Here is a 24,933-nt window from a genome sequence, read left to right as displayed (position 1 = left end):
CGTATATCATTATACTTGTTTGTTAATATCCCATTTAAGATTTCTAGCTCCTTCAATGTATTAAATGCTCAAGTAATGGAACTTCTGTGGGCTTCAAATAGGCAGAAATAGCCTTGAACTCACTTTGTAGACCATATGATACGGGAGGACTAGAGATCCCGGATTTTGAATTATACTATCTATCAGCACAAATACATTTATTGGCCCACTAGTCCTCTGGCAAAGACAATGTGGAAACACGCCTAACACAAACATCTGTTGACCCATTTGCAATTAAAGCGGCCCTGGGATAGATGTTAAACAGATCTAGAATCTACTAGTACTGCTTACTTTCGGGAACAAAATCTAGAACAGAATACAAAAAAAGTGGGCTTCCATAGTCCGTACTACGCTGATATTCCATTCATGTTTAATTTCGCTGAAAACAAAAGTGCATTGATGCACAAAAGAACATTATGGGAACAAAGGGGCCTAGCCAAATGGGGGAGCTATTTGAGAATGGCAACCTGATGCCCTTTGAGGAGCTGCAAATTCAGTATGGCCTTCCTACAGGCCAATTTCTAGCATATGCCACACTGTCAAAGAGGGCTACAAAATGCTGGACCTTGCATTCAAAGGAGCCAGAACAGATGTAATTATGATAATATACCAAATACTGAGCGGAAGGGAGGAGTCTGGTGTCCCAGATTTATGGTAAACTCCTTACACTAGTGCACTAGTTGGAGCTAAGAGTTAAAAAAGAAGGGAACACATCCTTAATGAGTGATTTGATATATATCTAAAGTGCATCCCAAAATGCTCGGTTTAAGCTCATACTAATAAAGGATAAGCCCTGCTGAGAATGGGCTGCTGTTTGGGCTATTTGGCTGGACGTTGGCACTAAATACTACGTGGTTTTACGGAGACTCAGTCAGTGTTTGGTAGTCTGCTCCCTTTGGATTTGTTGTACCGTGAGAGGACTTAAGGAAGATAGGGTATGATATCACGGCACAAGTTAAGTACAAGCAAAAGAATCCTTCCGATATTTGAATTTAACTCTAAGGAATAATTGTGTAGACTGGTACAGGGCGGGGCTGGGGGGGAGACCAACTCTAGCGGCTCCTCAAGCTGTCGGGTGTTCATCGTCCTGTTTTACCTTATTGTCTTTGTTTGAGATGGACTTTCCTTGGCCCATTTGAAGAATAGACACTATTTCCATACACAGATTCAGTTCAAAGTTTGGAAGCTGTATTATAACGCTTTGGGGCTGCAAGATTTCCTCTCTTTTCTTTGATCTACATGCTTTTGCTTTATTGCAGTTTTGAATAGCTGCTACAAATATATCTGTGGGGGTTGCAAAGATTTCTTCTCCCCCAAAGGGATTCTGGTACTGCACAGCCTTAAGTGTCTGTGTATTTTGGGTAACTTGATTTGTTTCCTTACCGTTTTAATACCAAAAGATTACAGTGTATACGCATTTAATATTGATCTCCATTTACTAATATACATTTGCTCGGATAATATTTCGATTTGGAACCACTATTTGTTTTTTCTCTATATTGGTTCCTCTGTGATAATGTTTTTGATGCAATCTAATGCAGACTGTGGTTTTTAAATTTATTGCCCTTTTCATTTTTTTGCCTCCTCCATTATGTCTTATTTTAGGAACTCTGTTTTGTATATTGCACTTTTTTCTAGATACATCATCTAGGGAACCTTTGAGACATTATATCCCAAATGGCAGTTTACTAGAAGTGGTCTAGTCCACTAATATTAGCAAATTCTGTTTTTTTCTTTGATGTAGTCCATATTTGGTATATTGGTTTGGAACCAATTAGTATATTTCTCTCACTAGGTAGTACATTTCTCTAAAGGTCAATTTGTGCTCTATTGCTGGCTCGCCACTTGGGCTATGAGCAATTGTTATTAAAAGCAAAAGGGATATAGTGGGTTACTACTCCTTTGCATTTGCTTTGCTTTTTGTTTCTCTACTTAGGTTGAAGCCAATTTAGCCAATCCATTGCCCGTCTGGACTGGTAGTGACTTTAAGAGGATCATTAGGTATTGGGTAACTGATGGGCGGTGTGAGTTTATCTTAGGTCATTTCTTCATATTTGATTTCTCGTGGGCACTACACGTGGCTGGTTGCCTATATCTCAAATAAAATAAATACTAAAAACATGTCTATGGCGCAAAAGGGTCTCAGGAGTCAATTGACCGTAGAAGAGGCTAATGAACCTGATAAGTCGATATATACACTCTATCAGATACGAACACTAAGGACCACCGATTTTTCTCTAGAAAAGAATACTCTGGAGGAAGAAGAGGCATTGAAAGAGGAAAGAGCTTTAGTAGCTAATACTCATACTGCGGTTCAAGGTAATTTTATTGGGTCGGCTGTGGGCCAAGTACACAATCAGGAAAATACAGATGTTTTGATGATTGCGGAAAATAGGCCACATAAACCGCGGGAAGGGTCGATGGGGAAATAACTGCGTTTTCTATTTTAAAGGAAATGGTGATAGCTCTATCAATGATCAGGAGGATAGACTGGCAGCTTCCCTGGCCCAAAATCTGGGGGAGGCAGTAACTTGACATTTAGATGCTATCCAAATGGGGGGGGGGAATAAGAAAGGTGGGGCTTCGATTAACCAATATATGCAGATTCCAAATATACATAAGGATACTATATTGGGGTATACCCAAGAAGCTACCAATGTTAAGGGGACCCAAGAGTTTGAGAAGACAAATGATACCCTACAAGAAAAAAAATGGGGTACTCGAAACAGTAATAATAATAGCTGCATTCCATTCATGGGGCCATTCTTAGTAAGACATTTCTGAAGCTACTTTCCCCAGATAAAAAAAATTAAGCCACACATCAATAAGAAAGAAGTACACCCAGACTTGTATTTACAGAACTCGAGATCCGGAGAATAGTTTAAAACATCAATGGCAGGACATTTGGGGAAACACTCAACATCAAAAGCTCTCCAAGAATAAGTTAGTAGGTCCTATTGCAGGTAAAAAGATTTCAATTTATTTTGGTAAAAAAAAACTGCTACAAGTACCTAAATAAAACCAGCTATATCGGGGATATCTGTAGCCCGATTAGATCACTCATTGAAGGCTGAAGTCGCTAAAAAGTTGGAAGTAAATACCACAATACAAAATGATATAGATAACTTGAGCATCATTGAGTGCGCAGATCAGGCACTGGCAGAACGTGATCTTGGCCATATACAGAGTCAACCAAACAGTGTTATTCAACATACATGTGATTCCTCATATACAGGATCTCCTTCTGAACTCACCAATTTCATTGATGAATATACAAATAAACAAAACTGGCTGAGAGAGAGAGGGGACTTTAACCGGAATTAGTAAAGACAATACCAATGATGCATCATACACGAAGGGAGGCTGATGAAAGGATTCGTCTTACTCAGCCTACGGTCTCTGCACTAAACCTAGTCTGAAGTTCTTTTGTAAATGTTTATGATAACATATGGGCAGAGGTAAGATCCCACACTGAACTCCTTACAGAAATCTATACTAGATCAGAAGGTTTGTAAGGTCTAGATGGTCTGGGGAAGCGGATGAGGCAGGTTGACACATCACTCACTACCAACAATAGACCCATTCCTCGGTTAAATCCGGCTTCAGCAATTGATCTATGTGCACAGGCTGTAACTATGGTTGAGCCTGACAAGGTCAATGTTGCAATATCGGAGGGCTCTAAGGGCAGAGGGGAGATGGGACAGGATACTTCGTGCCCAAAAACCTCTATACAGGCTCCTCACTATGATATGCTTAAGGAGATACAGTATGTGAAATGGATAAATAATTTGACAGTACTTAGTCAGAGAGATAACCATGGTATACATAAGGAGAGCTTGATTGTTGATCTGACCAAAGAAGATATGCCTGACAAAAGAAATGGGCAGCAAATAAGTAAAAACGAAAAAAAATTAAAAGAACATCAAAAAACATAGCTTTATAACACGTAAATATTTAAGAAATCTGAATATACCGGAAACATTGCAACTTAAAGGGAGGGGAACTCTTAACGTGGAATTTCGGTTGTAAGATTTAAGAGCAACCAATGAGGAGGCAAAGGATAACTCCAATAAATGTGGGAATCCTATAGGGAAAGATGATGTGCTGGTCATAGGCTCTATTGCTTATCCAGTGAACATTGAGGAGATAAAAGGATTATGTCCTCCAAAGGTAGACCCAGGAATTCAAACCGACTATCTCCCGGTTGGTGAGGTACTGGCCTCAATCTCAGGGGCAGCAGTAAAAATATACCCAGTGGATGTCATGATGCCTACCCACGGAGCACCAGGCCAGGCCCAGCACCCCCGGAAGCAGGCATCGTGCCCTCGGGGAAAAGCCCAGCGGCCCCTTATAGGGGCTCTTTGGACTCAGTCCTGGCGCCTTTGGCGCCAGGCTCATGTTGGACATCAGTCCTGGTGCCATAGGTGCCAGGCTCATAAAGGGGGGTGTTTTGTGCACTTACCTGATGCAGACCATGCTGCACGCTTCAGGCCTCCCTGAGACCTAAAAGGGACTATTTTTTCATAGGGACTATTTTTTTACTCGGGCGTGGCCAGGGAAGGATACATACCTAGTTGGGGAATGATACATACCTGGGACTTCTTTGGAGGCTATTTAAGCCACACCCAGACAGCAGCTCATGCTTCGCGTTGTTCTGCTTCCTGCAGCTTAACGCTCACCGTGTCTGCTCCTGCTCCTGGACTCCAGCCACGCCTGCCTTGAACCTGGAAGACCTGCAAGGAAGGAAGAGAAGAGAAAGGTGAAAACCAAGGACTATTTCAAACTTCTTACCTGCATCCGGAATCTTCTCGCCAGCATCCCTGAAGAAAGACTTCCATTTAAAAGCATCCCGTTGCTCGCTGCAGCGCCATGCTTCACTCACCTGCACCAGAAGCAGGATGGAGAGTTCATCCTTCCAAACCATAAGGTGAGCTTAAACCGGGGTTTGGAGGAAGTTGGAGAGGAACGAAGGGGGAAAGGGGGGAGCTAGCACACTATTCTGCAGACTGTTAATCCCCTTTCTCATCTGCAGAAGGATATTCCTACGGGCCAGGCAAGCACGATTTGGAGGTCCGGTCCAATCGGTGTTCCGGGTCCTGCGCATCACGCTAGAAGAGGCCACAGCAATCCAGACTAGACCAGCGCCCCCGTGGGAACCAGGTGAGCGTTACAGTGGATGATTTAAAATACCACATTGTAGAGGGAGTGTTTGGCGAAATAGATGGTACTAATAAACATGATGGGGAGAAATAAACCTGAGGTAAGTAAGTATCAGAACCCCACGATACCAGTGTCTGAGAAGGATGCCGAGATAAAACAGTTTGTTCACGACACTAAGAACCCTACTCTTATTAACATTGTGCAGCGAGGCGATTACGACAAGAGCTTTACAGCCAAAAGATACATACGGCTGAAAGACCTTCTAAAGATTTAGTGCCGAACTTGGTGGATAAGGATAATAATCCCAACCGCCCTAATTGTGCCCAGATAAGGTATGCGATAGAGGTGCACCCGAGAGATGGTAATCTCCCACAGGCGGTCTCTCAATTTGAACCAACATTTCTGGGGGCATTATACGTATCAAAGTCTCAAGAAAGATCGGGGATGAGGGATATTGACTCTAGATCATTTTGAAATCAACATAGAAAACCACTGGGGCCAAAGAATATAGGGAGAGACACTATTGTAAGGGGCGCTAGGGACTCTGATTACCTAGATAAGGATTTGCAGGAATTGAAGGGGAATGATGTGGGTTACCGCACAAAACTGCATAGCGAAGTTGAACAACTAGACGCTATGCAGATCTGGGGACAGGATATCTTGGTCTGTCTTAATCGAGGAAATGTTCAGACATTTTTTTCACAAATCCCCTCTTTAAGCCTGCTATCTACATGTGATCTTGATGGGATTTTTTTTCCTATCAAAGGCCGCTGTGACTTGAGCAACCTTATCTTCAAGTCACGGATGGTCGAAAATGTGGTTATTGGGGCAAGTGAAGGGCAGAGAGAGCTGGGATTTGAAATAAAGACCCTGACAATGGAACAGATTCAAACTAAAGGACAAAAAGAAACTGAATATACTGGTTAGCTAACAATGGTCTATTGACCAGAAAGAAATAACCAGGAACAACGGAGGACAACTTAGAGAAATACAAGAATGGGCCCAAATTACCTCAGCCCTGTGGAATTGAGGATAATATGAGAATTGTATATCCTGTGATTAAACAACCACAAGTAGTTTATCTGAAGTTTGTCTCATGGAACACCAGAGGGAATATGCTTTTATTTACAAATATTGATACAGCGTTAATGCTGAAAGTTTTCTGCATCTTCCTACAAGAAACATGGCTCCTGGTGGATCCATTTGTAGATGGCTTCGAAATTATTTCCCAATTGGCAAAACCTAGTAAGGGAGGTATGCCTTCATCAGGTCTCATTATTGCACTCAAGTCCACTTTGGGCTTCTCCACACTGGTGATTCCTTGCTTACCGCTGGGGATTCTGGCAGTCATTGTCCTCTAAGGATGGACTGATAGGGATTCTATTGATTCATGTTTACTGGCACCTGGGGTTAGCACCACTTGAGGTATTCCTGGAAAAGATTACGGAAATAGTATTAGATTGAAAATCTGCAACTATATCTGGTAAAGTGATCCTTGCCGGTGACCTTAACTCAGATTGCTGTGTCTCTTCTGATGCAGATTATTAGGATTTGGGAGAGGAACTGCTGGAATTACCTGATTGGGAGGGGGGGGGGGGTTGAAGCTCCACTGGGGTAGCCTATGGAATTCCTCCCTTGAATCTGTAGGTCTGGTATGCCTTAATGGTATACTAGATCCAATCATGGCCACCCTACCATCGTGGCATAGGGGAGCTGGCTCATCTACGATTGATTATAACTTTGTTGATGAGGGTCTTGCCAAATTATCATCTGGTATCTCTGTTAATCCTAATACTTGGAGTGATTACGGCTCCCTTAAAGTGGAATTCTTTCTTCCTGTTAATACAACACTCAAAGGGCATGGAACTAACTTGAAAACTCTGGCCCAAGGAAGAGGAATCAGATGGTCACCTTGCAACAATGAAGTCCTCAATGGTGAATTGGCAGATACCTTGAATAGTACTTTATATCTTTGGAAACAGTAAGTGTTTAATGCACCCGAGTTCGATACCTTTCTGAGAGATTTGTTGTGCAGGGCCCAATATGAATTAAGAAAAGGGGTTGCCATAAAAATGCATATGCACATCTATAAGGAAAGTGTGGCTAAAGAAACATCTCAAATGATCTGGATGCTTAGAAAGGTACGTAACTCTAATATTGGTCAACTAGAAAAGAACTCTGGGATTAAAACCATCAGGCAGAAATTAAAAACATGTATAAGCTCTAAAAATGTTACTTTGCTGCAAAAAGATGCAGAAATGATGTTGGGTGTCTTGGTGAAGAGACTTAAGGGCCTTTTGGACACTTATTAAACAAGATATTCCGCTTATGATAGGCCAATTGAATGGAGTCTCGTAGGAACAATGGGTTAACTTTTTCTCACAGCTATATGGAAATCGACTGGATGGCTGCCAAACTACAGTTGGAGGAGATGGTGCGGAAAGTACACACTGGGGTCCTGGTATATAATACTGCGCGATATTGACATTGATTAAGGCAGCTAATAAATTGCGTGCCACAGGCCCTAATGGTCTGACTAACAATACACTGAAGGCAATGACAGCAGCCAGGGCACAAATTCTTACAATGCTGTTCAAAAGCATTGTAAAGCAGCACAATAACAACTAGCTGGCAAACAGCCAATATAGTTCCCATTTTTAAGCAAGGGGAACGGAATGCTGCAAAGAACTATAGGCCAATAGCACTGATTGACGCAAACTGCAACCTATTTGCGTCACTTTTGTTAGTGCATGTCAAAGAATGGATGGAAAAAGACACACATACTAAATAAATACCAGACCGGGTTTACAGTAGGACACTCAACTAATCTTAATGGACTGGTTTCGCAAGCCCTAGAAGACTCGGCCTGGGGTAAATTTGGGGGGATTTTGTATGTCGCTTCTGTCGACCTATCCACTGCATTTGGTTCCATAATCTGGCTGCGACTGTGGGCTAAACTTGCCAACTGGGGTATCCCTGATGGCCTGCTTAAACAAATCATGGCAATGTACGAGAATTCAGGGATACATGTCCCCTTGAATTTAGAGGGAAATTTGTCTAGTCGGATTAGAACTTTCAAAGGAGTCAGGCAGGGTTGCTTTTTGACACCCTGGGCCTCATTACACGGAAGGCGGTAAGGGTTAACGTTCACCGGTACCGGTGACCGTTAACCCTTACTGCCTTACTGCGAGGTCCCTTAGCGGGTTGGTACTTTAACGCCTGCTTTTAGCAGGCGTTAAAAACCAACCCGCTAAGGGACCTTGGTGCTAATTACGGCACCGCAAATTTGCGGTACCGTAATTAGCACCTTCCCCATTCCCATTATGCCCTATAGGGCAAAAATGGGAATGGGGAAGGGCAATGGTAGAAGGGGGAATTGCCGCCCCGCCAACCTTGGAATAGGGCGGTAATTCCCCTTTCCACCAAGGCGGTGCCAGTATTTTACCGGCATGGACCAAGGTGCTATTAGCACCTTGGTCCACCGCCTACCGTGTAATGAGGCCCCCCTGTCTCTTTAGCCTCTATGTTGCGGATGTGGGTGAATACTTGGAAGAGGCAGGACTCGTAAGGGGAAAGTTGGGGGATATAAGGATATCGAGGTTGGCATATGCCGACTATTTAATTTTCGATCAAGCTAGGGTGGGACTGCAGAGACTGATTGATAAATTCACTGAATTTGCAGAAATCAATGGGCTAAAAGTAAATCCAAGGAAGACCCGCATCTTGGTTGTTTCAAAAGCAAAGAAGAGGAAGAAATGAGGATGGAATAAAAGACCTCAACCCATTGAAAGGGCAGATAAAATTCTTTATCTGGGGTTCCCACTAATGGCACAACTATCTAATTTGGGACTTTGTACTTTCTTAAAACAGAAGTTCATGCCCCTGATAGTCCAAATAGTGAACCTGGACCGGAAATTCTGAAGTTTCTCACTAAAACCAGTAGTTGATTACTTTGAAGGGAAATTAGTACCAAAGATGATATATGGTGTGGAGCTCCAGTTTTTGGAACTACTGAACTATTGGGAAACGATTGAAGGAGTCATCTGGAGGAAAATCCTAAAATTACCAAATAATATCCCAATGCTGGCAATTAGATTTGAATTTGGTCTGGTGTCTCTGAAAGTGAGATCTTTGTGGCGTAGGTTGGCACTGTTTCGTAGTTTATTAGATCCCCAAAGTGAAAGCCTGTATGAGGATCTAGGGAAATTGGTCTCTGCTCAGGGAGGTATCATAGGGAATAAATATATATGTACATTTAGAGACTCCTGTGACCAAACCCTACCAGACTTGCCTGATAGGGAGACGCTCGTGAGTAATCCAGAGAAATTTAAAAGGCTTATATACGATAATGACTGGATTGATACAATAGAGAAATTTCACAGTTCTCCATCTCTCTCCCATCTAAGACATGAACATAGAAAAAGAGGATCACTTTAGTTTATGATGACAAGTTCCCAAACCGCTATTATCGATCTCTCCTTCTCAAATTAAGATGGAATATTCTCCCAACAAAAGAAGTAATGAAGAGAAGGAAGCTGTTTGAGGCTACAAATGCCCTATGTAGATTTTGCCATAAGATGGGGGTTCTAGAAACCAGCTAATACCCTTTTCATGAATGTACTGAGCTTAAGGCAAAAAGAAATACATTGATGGAGAAATGTGCAGAGTGGGGTATTAGAGGAGAAGATGATTACATCTGGTCTAGATGTCTCTCAATTGGTAATACTGTGGAAGGACTGGCAGTGGCAGGCTTTATTAAATCTCTAGAGCTTTATATAGATGCCTCTTTGTCTTTGGGAGATTCTTAAATTAAGAAATTGCTGCTACTGCTGAGTCCTGGCAAATGAATGTCCCTGCTTTTTATCTTTATCTTCTTTCCTTTTTTCTCTTCTGTACATTCTGGTTTTAAGACCTTTAGGAAGCTTTGAATAAGGAGTAGAATGACTAAATTTGGGCAATGTCGCTAGGTTGTATGTATGGAATTTGATAAAGAGGCAATGTATTTTATGTAAATAGTTTAAATTTTACCTGTTTTATATTGTGTATTTGTAACATGTGACAATTGATTGTATGTTATTATTGATGAATTTTCTCCTTTGCATTTTGATTGTAAAGGTTTCATATGTAAACCATATAAAAAAATAAGAAAAAATAAAAAAAAAATAAAGCTGTTGCATATAACTTATTGTACTCCCTGTAGGCTATGCTCTCTTAGACAAAGCCGGCAACGTGTAATCATAACAAGGCCAGGCACACTACATGAATTTTGGATGTGCCCAGTAATGCAGGCATTCTGGAAAGGTATACACCTGAAAGTGCAAGGGATAGGTATAGACAGATTTGATTGACACCCAAGCCATGCCTACTGGTACACTTCCTATAGGAAAAGAACAAAAAATACATTACTAAATGTATGGGCTTAATGTGCATTTTCTAAGCAGAGAATTGCAATGGCATGGAGGGAAACTGATGTAAGGATCACTGGACACATCAGGTAAGATCCAACCGTCGATTTATAACGATACTTTTTAGCGGCCCCCAGTACGTCCTCCAAACTCAAGCTCCTGCCATCAACTGCTCTTTGCAGAAGGCTGAGGATGCTTTACTTCTAAACATTCCACGCTGGGTTTCCACCTTCTTAAGATTACATCACAACATAAACCAAAGGCCATAAGGTGGACAAATGGTGGTCCGACTTAAATAAAGGGACATGGGCAGAAACCAATGTCTAGCACGAAAGTTAACATGTAGGGGACACTACTGTAGATGAAGTGATGTTGGCTTGCAATGCATTGACGCAACCGTTATTTAATACCTCAGATGACAAACCGCCATGAGCCTGAGATGGGATATATTTTGTTGTAGGAACTGCTCTAATGGATGTTGGACATGAAAGGAAATGATATCACCTAAACTCAGAAATGAGCTGACTGAATGTTTTCGATGAGACTCTGATGAACACCTCATTAGAATGAAGAGATAGACACCAAAAATATGAAATGGATATACAAATATAAACAGTGGGGAAGGTTTATGGTTGAATAATGTTATGATATGATTGGTTATTTATAACACGCTTAATACTCAGAGGTTTCGAAGCGCGGACCCAGGGGTCAAACCTGTGTTGCTCTGTGTCGTCTTGCTTCCAAGGCGAGCACGTTTCCCCTGAGCAATCATCCCGAGACTTATAATGCTGTATATCGTGTTGTCCGTGATGGGAATACCATTGATGTTTATAGTATGCCAAAACTAATAGACATTTAAAAAAGGATATATATATAATACATCTTTTTGATTTCTAGTCATTAATTGAAATGTTCTTTACTGCTTTAGGCCTTGATCCAAAGGCTGTGGTTGATCTAACTGAATTTAAAAACAACAAGACCCTAAAGCAGCAGCAGTACAGAGCTGAAAACCAGATTTTACTAAAAGAAGTAAGTACAATGTGCTTTTAAGTTGTATTTCATGTATGCACATATGCAATTAAGCATCTAACAAATATTTTACAAATATGCAGATTGAAAGACTAGAAGAAGAACGACTTGAATTAAAACAACATATTCGTAAGCTTGCACAGGACAAAGGAAAAAGAGCAGCGTCTCTAGGTAAACGGTTATTCTTGGGCATTACAATTATGTTAAAATGATACAAAATGCAATGATCCCCTTTTTCGATGTGCCTGTACTTTCAACATGTTCTATCGCCATCATTCTGTTTAGCCTTCAGTTCTTTACCTTATATTTTGATGCCCTTTTCGTGTTCTCCAACTGTCTCTGGCTGCTCCTCCTGGTCATTCCATTCCTTTCTTCACTTCTCCCTTAGGCTATGGGTTCCTGTAAGGCTTTGATCTTGATTCCTTCTCTCTTGATACTTACCACTCACTGCTGGAAACTATTTCTTTGAGTTGACATCTCCCAGATCGTTCACTCCTTTTCATCCTTCTAAACTACCTTTCTTTAATGAATGCTTGGATGAATTGCAAGCATATAGTCGTAACCCCTTTCCCCCCCCTCTTAGACTTTTGTTAATCTCTCCTTATCCAGCTCTCTGCTTATCCTATCACCCATTAGTCTACGTTTAATGCTTGCAGCCATCTCCTAATCATAGTACATGGATGTAGTTTGTTTTCAATATGAAATGTGTCCCCTTCAGTTTGCTTTCTTCAAAATAGCCACATCCAGACCTATATTATGCATTCTAATGGATTCCTTCCTCCCACGGATTCCTCTGCCTGACGCCTAAACATGCCCATTGCCGAACATGTCTGGGCAATGCATGTTTTCTTTTAACAAACTTTTAATTAAACTTTTTACAGAGCCAGATCACACCACCATAGTACAGAGCAAATCAACTATCGCATTGCAGGTCCATCCCCTTGATCTTCCCATCTCCCTTCCCTGCAGCTCCCCGAGTCTCATAAGACCCATCACCTCCCTCTCCCCTACCACCCGCGCCTCTGCCCCATCCTCCTTCCTTATAGCTCCTGCTGTCCCAAAGCCCCCTAAGCTACCTACCATCTGGTTGGTCACCCCCATATCTTCTTGTGTTTGTTCTTCCCTGCCTTTGTGGACTAGTCTTTCCTAGTGCTTAATGCTATCCATCCTTCTCTGCCCGGCCGCTATGAAGAGACAATCTGGTTTCATCATTTTTCTTCTGACTCTCTTTGCTATAGTAGGCTGTGTTTAAAAATATGTTGACGTGAGGGTGTGGCCAACATGGCAGAAGGGTCGGACGCGAACCCTCTCAGTCCACCGACCCGTAATGACACTCTGTGGGTACTGATCTTGCTTGCTCCAGGGTCCGACTCCCTTCTGGAGTTGTAGGCGATCTGTTGGAGTTTTGGGCTCTGGCTATGGAAGTGTGGTCCGCTGATACTCGTCCTCGCTGGTGGAGCTGGCAAGATAGCGGCCACCGTCTGCAATTGAGTGGCTGAGAACGCAGTGAGAAAGGTGGGCTGCAGTGATGGTCCGGATAAGGCTTGAGTGGTGGGGAACTGGTGGAGAAGTGCTGCTGGAGCACTAACTGGGTGAGCTGTTGTAGGGAAGGTGGAGCTGTGGCCTGCGAGCTGATACTGGAGCTGGGGAGGAGGCCATGGCTTGGTGGTGTGGCCGGGTGGAGGGCTGTCTGCTGAGAGGAGGGTTGTACTCTTTAGCAGGGGTGGCCTCACGCAAACTACGTTACTGGCTCCAAGAGCTGGATCTTGTAGACATTTGGTGCAATAGAAACTCTACCACCAGGGTATGCACGTACACTTAGTCGATTTACCTTGTCGATGGAGATTGAAACAATGACGATGACTGATCATAGTGCAGTGGTGGTGGGCATTGAAGACTGGGCAGGAGGACATCTGAGGTCCCAGTGGAAGTTACCCTTGTGGTTCCTGAGGGATCCAGTGTGCCTACAGGGGTTGAAGGGCATGGTCAGAGGCTTTTTAAGAACTAACTCCCCTGCAGACACTTCAGATGGGAATTACTGGAATACCCTTAATGTAGTAACTAGGTGGGATATTACCCCCCATGCAGCTGCAATGAAGCGATTGCGAGGACATTTAGAGCAGTCGTCATGACACAGGAGCCACTTCCGGAATCCATGAAGGAGGCTCAGGTAGTGCTCATTCCCAAGCCGGGGAAGGATCTCAAACAATGCTCGTTATACAGACTGATAGCCCTTTTGAATCTAGACTTGAAATAGTTTATGAAAATCTTAACGGACTGGCTGGAGAAGCTCATGTCAGCCTTAATACACCCAGACCAGTCGAGGTTCATCGGGGGGAAGGGCACAACAGACAACATTAGGAGGGTATTGCATATAGTTGATAAATCGGCCAGGAACCAGGCACACTCACTCCTGCTGGCACTAGATGCTGCGAAAGCATTAAACAGGGTGGAGTGGGAGTTCCTGGGGGAGGTCCTCGACAGGTTCAATATAGGCCCCAAAAAGCGTTGCCTGATATCATCCAACTACGTGGATCCATCGGCTCGCTTGCTGGTTAACGGGGCCCTTACCCTGAAGATTTTCTCAAAGAGGGGGACTCAACAGGGCTGCCCCCTGTCACCCCTCTTATTCGCCATGGTTATGGAGCCTTGGGAGGGGAGGGGTGAATAAGGGCCGACACACAAATCGCAGGCATCACATTTTGGGAGTTGGGGTGGGGGGGGTGGCTCAACACCAAATGTATTTGTTTGCAGTTGATGTCATATTGTCCCTTACTGACACACTTGGCTCCCTGGCCCATGTTGAGGAAGAGTTGCGACTCTACGGAGGGTTTCTGGTTTTAAAGTAAACTGCTCCAAGCCTGAAATCCTGGGGCTTAACATTCCCCCCTCCTATTGTGTGAATAGAAAACAACACTTTCTGTACGCTTGGACCAAGGGGTCGCTGGGCTATCTAGGGGTAAATATCCAAAGTAATCTGGGTCACCTGCATAGGCTTAATTATCCTCCTCCAGTGCCGGGGGTTAAAAAGATGTGGACCATTGACACGCTCAGCACCTGCCCTGGTTTGGGAAAATGGCTGTCATTAAAATGTATGTTCTCCTGTGCTTCTTGTACCTCTTTCCGTCGGTCTCCATCCCCGTCCCTAGGTGTATGCTACAAGATTGGGACACCTTGCCGCTGATACAATTCCCAAATTCTGGTTCCCAAAGCTTTTTAATGATCATGCAGCGCAAGCTAGTCCGTTGGTCGATTGGGTGCAGAAGGATTCTTGGAAGATCTGGGTGGCCATGAAACGGGCAGTGGCTGGACGGTATCTATGGCCGGACCTTGGTTGCTAAAGAGAGAAAGGAGCACATGGGCTTTGTCAATACCATTACTTAGGGCCACTCTTGAAGTCTGGGACAGCCTAAGTAAATCTGAAGGGGCTTGCTCCTTCCCATTGTCTTTTAGGTGCGGTAGTGAGAGGGAAATGGTGTTTCAATAAGATTGTGTTTTGTTGTAACATCACAAAACTTAATAAAATCTTACCTTTAAAAGACATATATATATATATATATTTCGAAGGGAATGTGTCCTCCGACGTATTCCTCATCTTAGATATCTCCTTCCAGCTTTGCTGGCCTCGGAAAATTTTCTCTAGAGGGCGCTGCGCGTCTACGACCGCCGAGTCGATGTCCCTCGACAGCCGCCGTATCGACGTCATCCTGCCTATAAAGGCCGCGCGCAGCGTCCGTTGCTCAGTTCCGTTTTTACGCACTTACTCAGTGCCTCGGAATATCGTTGCTCAGTTTCGTAGAGAATTTATCCTATTTACCTCGAGATATTCGATCCATACTCTATGGCTTCCTCATCGGAACCGTTAACCCCTCGGTCCGGCTTCAAAAAATGCTGAGACTGTGGGAAAAAGATGTCGCTGACTGACCCTCACAGAGTTTGTCTGTGGTGTTTGGGAGCTGAACACCATTGTTCGGAGTGCGAGGACTGTATGTACATGACAGCTAAGGCCCTGAAGGAGCATAGGGAGAAGCTGGAGAAAGGTAAGACTTCAAAAGCTTCTTCTTCGACGAGGTCGAGACATTAGTCTCCTCGTCACCATTCGCGCTCCAGGTCTCGGAGTGGGTCCCATCACTCCTTGAGATCGAAGCACTCGAAGAGGAGACTTCGAAGATCCCCTTCTCCGTCCTCCTCTTCCTCTGTTTCTCCTAAGAGAATCCCTTGCCCCACGAAACATAGTTCCTGGGCTGAATGGGAGGAATTCTGCAAAAATATGATGAGCGTCTTCGAGAAAGCGGCCTCGACCCCCTCGAAGACTGCCGAGAGCGATGCTCTGGTCGAAAGACCCAAAGGTTTAAAACGCTGCGAGTCGCAGTACCCGGCGAAGGAAGCTTCTCGAGCGCGTCATGAACCCTCGAGTAAGGCTATGACCTCGAAACCTTCTTCGAAGGTGCCGTCGACGAAGGTTCCGTCGACGCCGAGGTCGATGTCTTCGACGCCGTTGTCGAAGGGACCTTCGACACGGGTCTGTTGACTCGACGCCATCTTCGACACCGGTGTCGACGCCAAGTGGCTATCCCCAGGTCCACGATGGCGTTGAGATTGTCGACTTCTTCGAGCAGAATCCCAATTCTATCAAGGACCTCGAGGCCTCCGCCTTTGTTTTCGATGCCACGCCCAAAGCCTTCGGCGCCGACGACATCGATGTTTTCGAGGCCAATTACAACAAGTTTGGCACCCTCTGCCTTGGAGATGGGTTTCACACCCTTTGTGAGTTCAGAACAATTGAGAACTATGTCCTCAATTATGGAAGAGGGAGAACTATCTGAACAAGAAGACACATTTGAGTTGCAGGGACCTGCAACCCCAGTTCAAGAGGAGTTATCCTCGGAAGAACGCAGGTTAAAGGATCTCCATGATTCCTTACATGAGGCAAGTGGGTTAGACACTTCCCCTGAGGTGGAGTTCGCTAGGCCAGACCCGGGGGAGCATGCTGAAACCCCCTATAGAGCCTTAATGGCCAGGATCACAGAATTTATGGGGTGGTCAACACCTTCACAGGCTTTCCAACAAGATGACCTTACAGATATTCTTGATAAAGGTCCACAGGAGGATCCTGTAGTGCCCTTTCATAAAGCTCTTCAGAGGAAAATCATGAACTGGGAAACCCCAGATGTCGTTCCGGCAGTAAATAAAAAACTGTCTACTAAATACAGGGTATCTTCTGCAGACCCGGAGTTTTTGTCAAAACACCCATCCCCAGAAAGTCTGGTAGTACAAGTAGCATCTTCTACTGATGTCAAGACTGTTTACCCTACCGTCCCACAGGACAGGGACGATAAGAAATATGATGCTATGGCAAAGAAAGTTTTTTCGGCCTGTAGCATGGCGTTAAAATCTGTTAATGCCACTTGCACCCTTGCTAGATTCAGCCATACACTTTGGGCGTGTGCTTCTACAGCGGCTGACTGCATCCCGGAGGGAGAAGAAAGGGAGGCGTTCCTAAATATCATACAGGACGGTAAAGACGCTATGTGTGAATCCCTCCAGACGGGCATTGATTCGGCTGACAGTATCAGCAGAGCAATGGCGGCAAGTACAACAACCAGGAGATTTGCTTGGTTGAGAAAGTCTGGTTTTGCCCCAGATGTGCAAGCCAGGCTCTTGAACATGCCATTCGATGGCTCTTCTTTGTTTGGGGAAAAAGGCGGATGACAGTTTAGAAAAACTGCAAACATCAAAGGCAGTAGCAAAATCCCTAGGCGCTGCAATCCCTCAGACACCTTTTCGTCCCACAGGAACCTCTGCGAGGGGCAAGTCCTTTCGCTTCTACTCCGCATTCGGAAGAGGTAGAGGACGACCGGCTCAAAGGGGACAAAGAAGAACTACCCGAGGTGGACGGGGTAGATATTCAAAAGCCGCAGCAACAGCAGGTGCCTCTTTACCATCGGCATCTGCATCAGCCGCCCCAAAACCACTCTGAGGACTTCCCTCACAAGACACCTGTAGGAGGCAGGTTAACTCAACATCTGGCGGAATGGCAGGCTATCACGTCAGATGCTTGGGCATTGGAAACATTTGCCCAAGGTTACTGCTTGCCTCTCCTACGCATACCTCAGTCATCCACCGGGGATCAGCTCTCAGAAAGCTCCAGATCCGGTCCTCTTGCAGGAAATTTTAGACCTGCTAGAGAAAGGTGCCATAGAACCGGTACCTGTAGCGGAGAGGAACAAGGGCTGGTACTCCCCTTACTTTCTAATTCCAAAGAAAGACGGAGGACTGAGACCCATCTTGGACTTGCGAGAATTGAACAAATTCCTCAGGGAAGACAAATTCAAGATGGTAACTATTTCTCAGATCCTTCAGGCCCTTCAGTTCCAGGACTGGTTGGTATCTCTGGACCTTCAGGACGCTTATTTCCATGTGCCTATCCATCTCAAACACAGGAAATACCTGAGGTTTGCAATTGGCAACTCTCATTATCAATTTCGAGTGCTGCCATTTGGGCTGACCTCCGCCCCGAGGGTCTTCACCAAGTTAATGTCGGTAGTGGCTGCAAGTCTAAGGAGGGAAGGGATTCACGTCTACCCCTACCTGGACTATTGGTTGATAAGGGCTGTATCTACGGAACAAGCTCAGATCCAGCTAAATCACGTTTGCCACTCCCTTCACAGACTGGGCTTCTCCCTCAATTTAAAGAAGTCACAAATGATACCATCGCAGAGACTCCAGTTCATCGGAGCGATCCTGGACACTTCCCTGGGAAAAGCCTCGCCACCAGAGGTGAGGGCTCAAGATATTCTACAGATGGTTACCAAGTTCCAAAATGCCCAACGTCTCCCAGCCTTCGACTTTTTGAGGTTACTAGGCCTCATGGCATCCTGCATTTTCCTAGTGCCAGAGGCTCGCCTGAGAATGAGATCCCTCCAGTGGGCACTGAGGACTCAGTGGTCACAATTCTCAGGAGAAATGACAGATCTTCTTCAGGTTCCCGACAGGGTGGCTCGAGACCTTCAATGGTGGGCCTGTCAGGAGAACATTCTGAAAGGAGAACAGTTTTGGCAACCCTGGCCGGAGATAACAGTAGTCACGGATGCCTCACTCACGGGGTGGGGAGCCCACGCCAACGACTTGACCATCAGCGGTCGTTGGTCTCCATCGGAGTCCAGACTACACATCAACCTGTTAGAGCTGAGGGCCATCAGACTTGCGCTGAAGGCGTTCCTGCCAGCTGTACAAGGGAAGAATGTCCTGATAATGACGGACAACACCGTGGCCATGCATTACCTCAACAAAAGAGGAGGTGTAGGATCACTACCCCTGTGCAGAGAGGCGATGCAGCTCTGGTTTTGGGCAATCCAAGAAGGGATCTCTCTATCAGCAGTTCACCTAGCCGGAGAGAAGAACTTGACAGCGGATGCTCTGAGCAGGCAGAGCACAGTCTCCCACGAGTGGGAACTAGCTCAGGAAGTCCTTCAAGAGATCTTCGCCCTTTGGGGAACCCTCGGTGGATCTGTTCGCCACCAGCGTCAACAGGAAGTGCAATCTATTCTGTTCAAGGGAATTTCCCCCGAGAGGAGCTCTGGTAGACGCGTTCATAGTGGACTGGGGGTTTCCGCTTCGGTATGCGTTCCCACCGGTCCCTGTCATTCCTCAAATGATCAGGAGGTTGAGAAGATTCCAGAAAACCATGATCCTAATTGCCCCAGATTGGGCCAGGAGAACGTGGTACCCGGACTTTCTAGACTTGTCCATCTGCCCTCCAATTCGACTTCCACTCAGAGAGAATCTACTCTCACAGAAGGGAGGTCAGGTTCTCCATCCAGACATCAAAACCCTCAACCTTCACGCTTGGCTTCTGATAGGCTGAGGTACAAGGATTGGGACCTCCCTGATGTTATGGAGGTGTTGCTTTCGGCAAGGAGGCCAGCAACAAAGTCTTTATACCGCTGCCGTTGGAACAGATTTTGCAGCTGGTGTAGAGAAAAGAATATCGACCCCTTTTCATGTGGTACATCAATGGTTTTGTCCTTCCTACTCTATTTGGTGAATTCAGGCCTTCAAGTTGGCACCATTAAGGGCTATCTCGCAGCACTATCCATCTTTAAGCGCACTGCGGAAGAACCATCCTATTTCAAGTTACCCTTGGTAATACAGTTTCTAAAGGGGATAACTAACGTTTATCCCCCAAGACCATTCCAGGTTCCCCTATGGGATTTAAACTTAGTCCTAACTTTCCTGATGGGCACACCTTTCGAACCACTCCATTCTTGTTCGTTAAGATTTCTGACCCTTAAAACTGTTTTATTAATAGCACTTACATCTGCTAGAAGGGTGAGCGAGTTACAAGCTCTTTCTTGTAAACCCCCTCATACAATCTTTCACAAAGACAAAGTTGTCCTGCAAGTGAAGCTTAATTTCCTCCCAAAGGTGGTTTCTGAATTCCATATCACTCAGAAGATTTCCCTGCCATCTTTCTATCCTCCTCCTCATCCGGGAAAAGAGGAAGAGAGGTTACACAGGCTGGACCCTAGAAGGCCTTTAAGTTTTTACATCAGTAGACTGTCTAGGATAAGACAAGCAGACCAGCTGTTTGTAGGCTACGCAGGTCACAAGCTGGGGTTACCGATAACTAAGCAGACCATTTCCAGATGGATCATTCTAGCCATTTTGGAATGTTATAAACTGGCAGGAAAAGAGCCCCCTCAATATCTTAGGGCTCATTCGACCAGAGGTATCGCAGCTTCATCGGCCCTCAAAAGAGGAGTGCCGGTTAGAGACATATGTGCGGCTGCCACATGGTCGTCCGTCCATACCTTTACACGGTTTTACAACTTGGATTCCTCCTCCAGTCAACAGACTAGGTTTGGAAGGGCAGTATTGCACTCTATTCATCAATAAAAGGAAGCATGAAGTCAGTACTCCCACCTCCAATAACAGAATACTGCTACAGGAGCCTATCTAAGATAAGGAATACATCGGAGGACACAATCCCTTTGAAGAACAAGTTACTTCTTACCTTGTAACGTTCTTTCGATGGGATGTTCCTCTGACGTATTCCTTATCGACCCTCCCATCCATCCTCGCAGTACTACTTCCCTTGTGGTTGCAGCTTACGCTCCTTCAGGGTGATTAGTCTAGTCCAGACAGAAAAACTGTGGGCTACAAAACGGAACTGAGCAACGGACGCTGCGCGCGGCCTTTATAGGCAGGATGACCTCGACGTCGATGCGGCGGCTGTTGAGGGACATCGTCTCGGCGGTCGTCGACGCGCAGCGCCCTCTAGAGAAAAATTTTCCGAGGCCAGCAAAGCTGGAAGGAGATATCTAAGATGAGGAATACGTCGGAGGAACATCCCATCGAAAGAACGTTACAAGGTAAGAAGTAACTTGTTCATCTGTCAGCCTGTGTGTCATTCCATATGCCCAGCAACATGTTTTTGGCCTCCAGTTGCACTGGTCTCTCTAGTACCCCTTCCACCTCCCTCTGCACTTTAGTCCAAAGCCTCTGTACTTTAGGGCATACCCATGCCATATGGAAGAACCTGCTTGCCGGAGTACTACATTTGGGGCATCTGTAGACCCCCTTCTTTCCATCTTGCACAGCCTTTCATTGGAATAATTGACCCTGTGCAGATATTTAAATTGAGTCAACCGCAGCCTAGACGTTATGGCCACCTACTGGGGTTGTTGTAGCAATCCATTCCTCCTCCCTAACCCCCAAATCCCTTTCCCATTTGCCTTTCAGTTCCCCTAGCTGTCAAGCTCTGTGGGAGGTCAGCCTTCGATCTCCCCATCCAGGGGAAGCCTCTGATTCCCTCCCCATGCTATGATATGGTATTTAAAGGGGTCCTGTATATCCAAGCCCCACTCCTCCCTCAACTCATGGAAAGTTGGTAGTGTGAAGGCATCATGAAGCAAGACAGACAACAGATTGAAGGTTCCAACTAAATATCTTTATTTTGTTAAGTCAGGATGGTTTAAGGCCTAACTTACCCTATGCTAGGGTGGGATTTCCCTACCTAAAGAAACTAAGGATAGTCTGAGTCATTAAGTTCAATTTAGGTCTGTCTGTGTCCAAAACCTATACTTGCCCTCACAACTAAAGCTAAACAATGTGTAGGGATGTCGGCAACAAAAGAAATAGTGTTCCACATAAAGTTCTGAGCTTCTTCCAGCTCTTGGCTTACTTTCCAGCTCCCCTTCCCCAAGTTCAAAACAGTTCCAAAAAGCGTCTGGGTTCCTGTCCCCAAGAAGACAACACAGTTCCAAAAAGGCCTCCGGGTTTCCCTTCCCCAAAACGTCAGATATTCCAGCTTGTAAATTCACAATCAGTTCAAGTCTCTTAATTCTAAATCCAGTTCCAGGTCATCTTTATAATCCTTCAGGTTCAGTTGATACAGATTGCTATCTTTCACATTCACTTCAGCAATCTTATTCACCAGTGGAGATTCTTTATCTTTACTTTACTTGGCTTTTCCAGAAAGGTATTCTCGGTCTAGGCGCAGTTAGTTGTTGAACCACACAGTCTACCCATTATAGGTCATGCAACTGATAACTCTAGGCTTCTTGCCCACAAAGGTTTCTTTCCCTGCACCTGTGCTTTGGTTTGCACTCACTCTGAATTCTCCTTGCCAGTCTTTCGGCTTTGCCACAGTGTGTTCTTCCGCACAACTTACTCCATGGTGCTCACTCTCTTTCACCATCTTGCTTTCACAATCCTCATAAGTGCTCATCACTTGCTGTTCACTTTATTCTTAAAGATTTCTTCTTTGCTTTTAAAAGTTAATTCTGTGTGTTTCACACATGCTTTCATTTAATTGGTCGGTTTATCTAAGCTTTTGCTTAGCTTGATATTCAAAACAGCACTTGGGAATCTTCTGTGCCTCACAGCTCCGGCTGTGTGCACCCGACAGAAGTGACTTGGGCAGCTTCGACTTTCTCACGGCCCACTCGGGCCCTGGTGTCACGGTCTCTCCGCTGCATTAGCCAACGTCCTGGCATCTAGACATGACTCTCCTCAGCGGCCCTCTTCTGGGCAGGAATTCTCCCCTCTCAGGTCCGTCTCTACCAGCACAACTTCTCTCCTGCTAGTTTTCCCATCCTTGCTGGTGGCTCCACATTTTATGCACCTGTGACCTGTTAACAGGTTGCGGTGCGAGCCCGTAAGTTAAAGACAGACCCTTGCAATAGTTTCCAGGCCTCGTCCTCGTCAGAGTACACGAGTGGTGGAACTGTGGGGAACTATGCACAACTCTTGCTTGTTATTTTACTATTTTGGCCTGATGTTTCTCAGAAACATTATTAGGGGGTTGCTATGCGTTTACCTTCCCTGAATAAGTAAACATCCCCCTATTCAACCTCTTCCTAGTGCCAATACATTGATGGTATTTTCCCAGGATATTTTGACAGGAAGAAAACGGGAAAGAATGACAATATCCCTAAATGCTACTGGGACTGATGGGTCGTCATGAAATGGAAATGGGGGATACTGTGTCTCACCCAACGACATTTCCCTTCCATTCCCCAAGTCTTCTCTACCAAGGTGATTCTCCCTCGCATATCCACCCCCAGGGTCGGGATCCAAAAGTGATGGCCCTTCCCTAGCCATCTGAGCAAAGTATATTGGGGAGAGGGAAGTGAGAACGCCCTCTAAGTAGGCACTGGGTTTTCAGCATCTCCCCTGCCTACCTGATGTTCTGTATTCCTTTGAGGTTTGTTCTCCCAAAGTCTAGCTGCCCTTGTACGACGTTTGTCCCATCCCAGAAACCTATGGACTTGGGTCCACGCAACCCCGACCGCCCATGTAGTTGAGGGCTTCCATGTAGACTGCAGCCTTCGTACAGGAGATTGTGGGATGTATTTACCCATGCATCCGAGCCCTACCTCAAAACTGTGCAGTACTGACATGGAAAACATCATGATGGCCAGAGCTTCCCAGAAAATGCACAGGGAAATGCATGAAGAATAGGCTGCCACTCATTTTTGCCGATATTATGGACACAGAAGGACGCTGCCTAAAACCACCATTGGACTACCCACACAGTAGTCTGAAACTATTGGGAGTGGCAATGCTGATTGCCAAAAGCAAACCCATAACTGTTGGGAATTCATTTTCTTAAATCCCAAAAAGGGGTGCAGTACCAGTACTCACCACTATCCAAAAGCCGGCGTTTTAAAACCACCAGATTTTACTTTTTGTATAAAACTGAATAAATGAACCCAAAACAGGCCAAGGAGAGACTTACTGAGAGGTGGATCGAATGTAAAGGTATATTCTGAAGTGACTTGAAGGTGTATAACAAGACTGGCTGAGCTGTGGATTTCAGCAGTTTAAGTAAATTTGGATTGAAAGACACTACAAATCTAAATGTTCAAATTGACTGAGTGACCTACTTTTGAGTGTCACATAGGTTGAAATTGTTTAAATGTCATAGTTTTAAACTTAGAATCAGCATTCTAGCTGCATATGTAAAAATGTTTAGTTTTATTTGAATGCAGAAACTGGGGAACAAAAAGTGACATTTTATCTGAAACTTGGCTTAAGGAACTGGATTCTGGCAACTACCCCCCATCAGGAGTGAAACTTGAGTCACAGCTGTGTTCCCAGGCCTATCTGCCTTTTGCTGGCCACACTAAGGATATGCCATCTCTCTGATAATTGAATTAAGGGGAGCCCCACAGAATACAGGAGCTCTGAACAAAGCCCTGTCCTGACTCAGGCAAATGTTTTATTGCAGATGTCGTAAAACAGCTTCCTCTTGGCAGAAGCTGGGAGTGGCAGGCTCTCTGAGCTTGGCAGAACTGGAAAAACCAGAAATTCAACCTTGTGCTGGAGGAAAACCACACCCCTTTGGGGCCAGAACATAACTCTAAAAAGATGAATAACTCATAGAGCGGACATGTGAAAATTTTATAAATGATACCATAATTCTTGTGATTTTTCTGCCCACATTTTAAGACGTGCTAGGACCCGGTGGTATGTTCAGGGGGGTTTTAGCGGAAAAGAGGATATTACTCAAAATGTGTGCATGTGAAAAAATCTGACACTTCATCAACTAATGTCCATACTCCTTGCGCACATGTGTGTAAATTTGGGGTAATGTACGGTATTGCAAACCAGTTAAAAAGTGCAAAATATTGCCATTTCTGAATGCAAGCTCCCAGGAAGAGCAGAGTTTGAACAGGAGATACCTCCTGTGATATGTGAGGGGTGCGTGTAATTTTAAAACAATATGTACCTCTGCAAATATGTATTTGGTTCAAATCTAGATTTGTGTGTAAGTTGACAGGAGGAGTGGACT

At 44.9% G+C, this 24,933-nt stretch overlaps 1 protein-coding gene across 4 annotated transcripts in view; it reads left to right on the top strand.

Moving 5' to 3' along the window:
* The window catches only part of CEP290 (centrosomal protein 290), a 3,224,991-nt gene that overhangs the window by 394,956 nt on the left and 2,805,102 nt on the right, over positions 1-24,933 (top strand). For all 4 annotated transcript variants that reach the window (XM_069629332.1, XM_069629331.1, XM_069629333.1 and 1 more), the window contains 2 exons: positions 11,533-11,633; positions 11,717-11,804. In XM_069629332.1, coding sequence (XP_069485433.1) covers positions 11,533-11,633; positions 11,717-11,804 — 189 coding nt within the window. The remainder of the gene's footprint in view (positions 1-11,532; positions 11,634-11,716; positions 11,805-24,933) is intronic.

The sequence above is a fragment of the Ambystoma mexicanum genome, chromosome 12 (genome assembly GCF_040938575.1).
Source record: "Ambystoma mexicanum isolate Mex_15411 chromosome 12, UKY_AmexF1_1, whole genome shotgun sequence".
Classification (NCBI taxonomy): domain Eukaryota; kingdom Metazoa; phylum Chordata; class Amphibia; order Caudata; family Ambystomatidae; genus Ambystoma; species Ambystoma mexicanum.
Note: the sequence above shows the minus strand (reverse complement) of the source record. Positions and strands in the feature narration are given on the sequence as shown.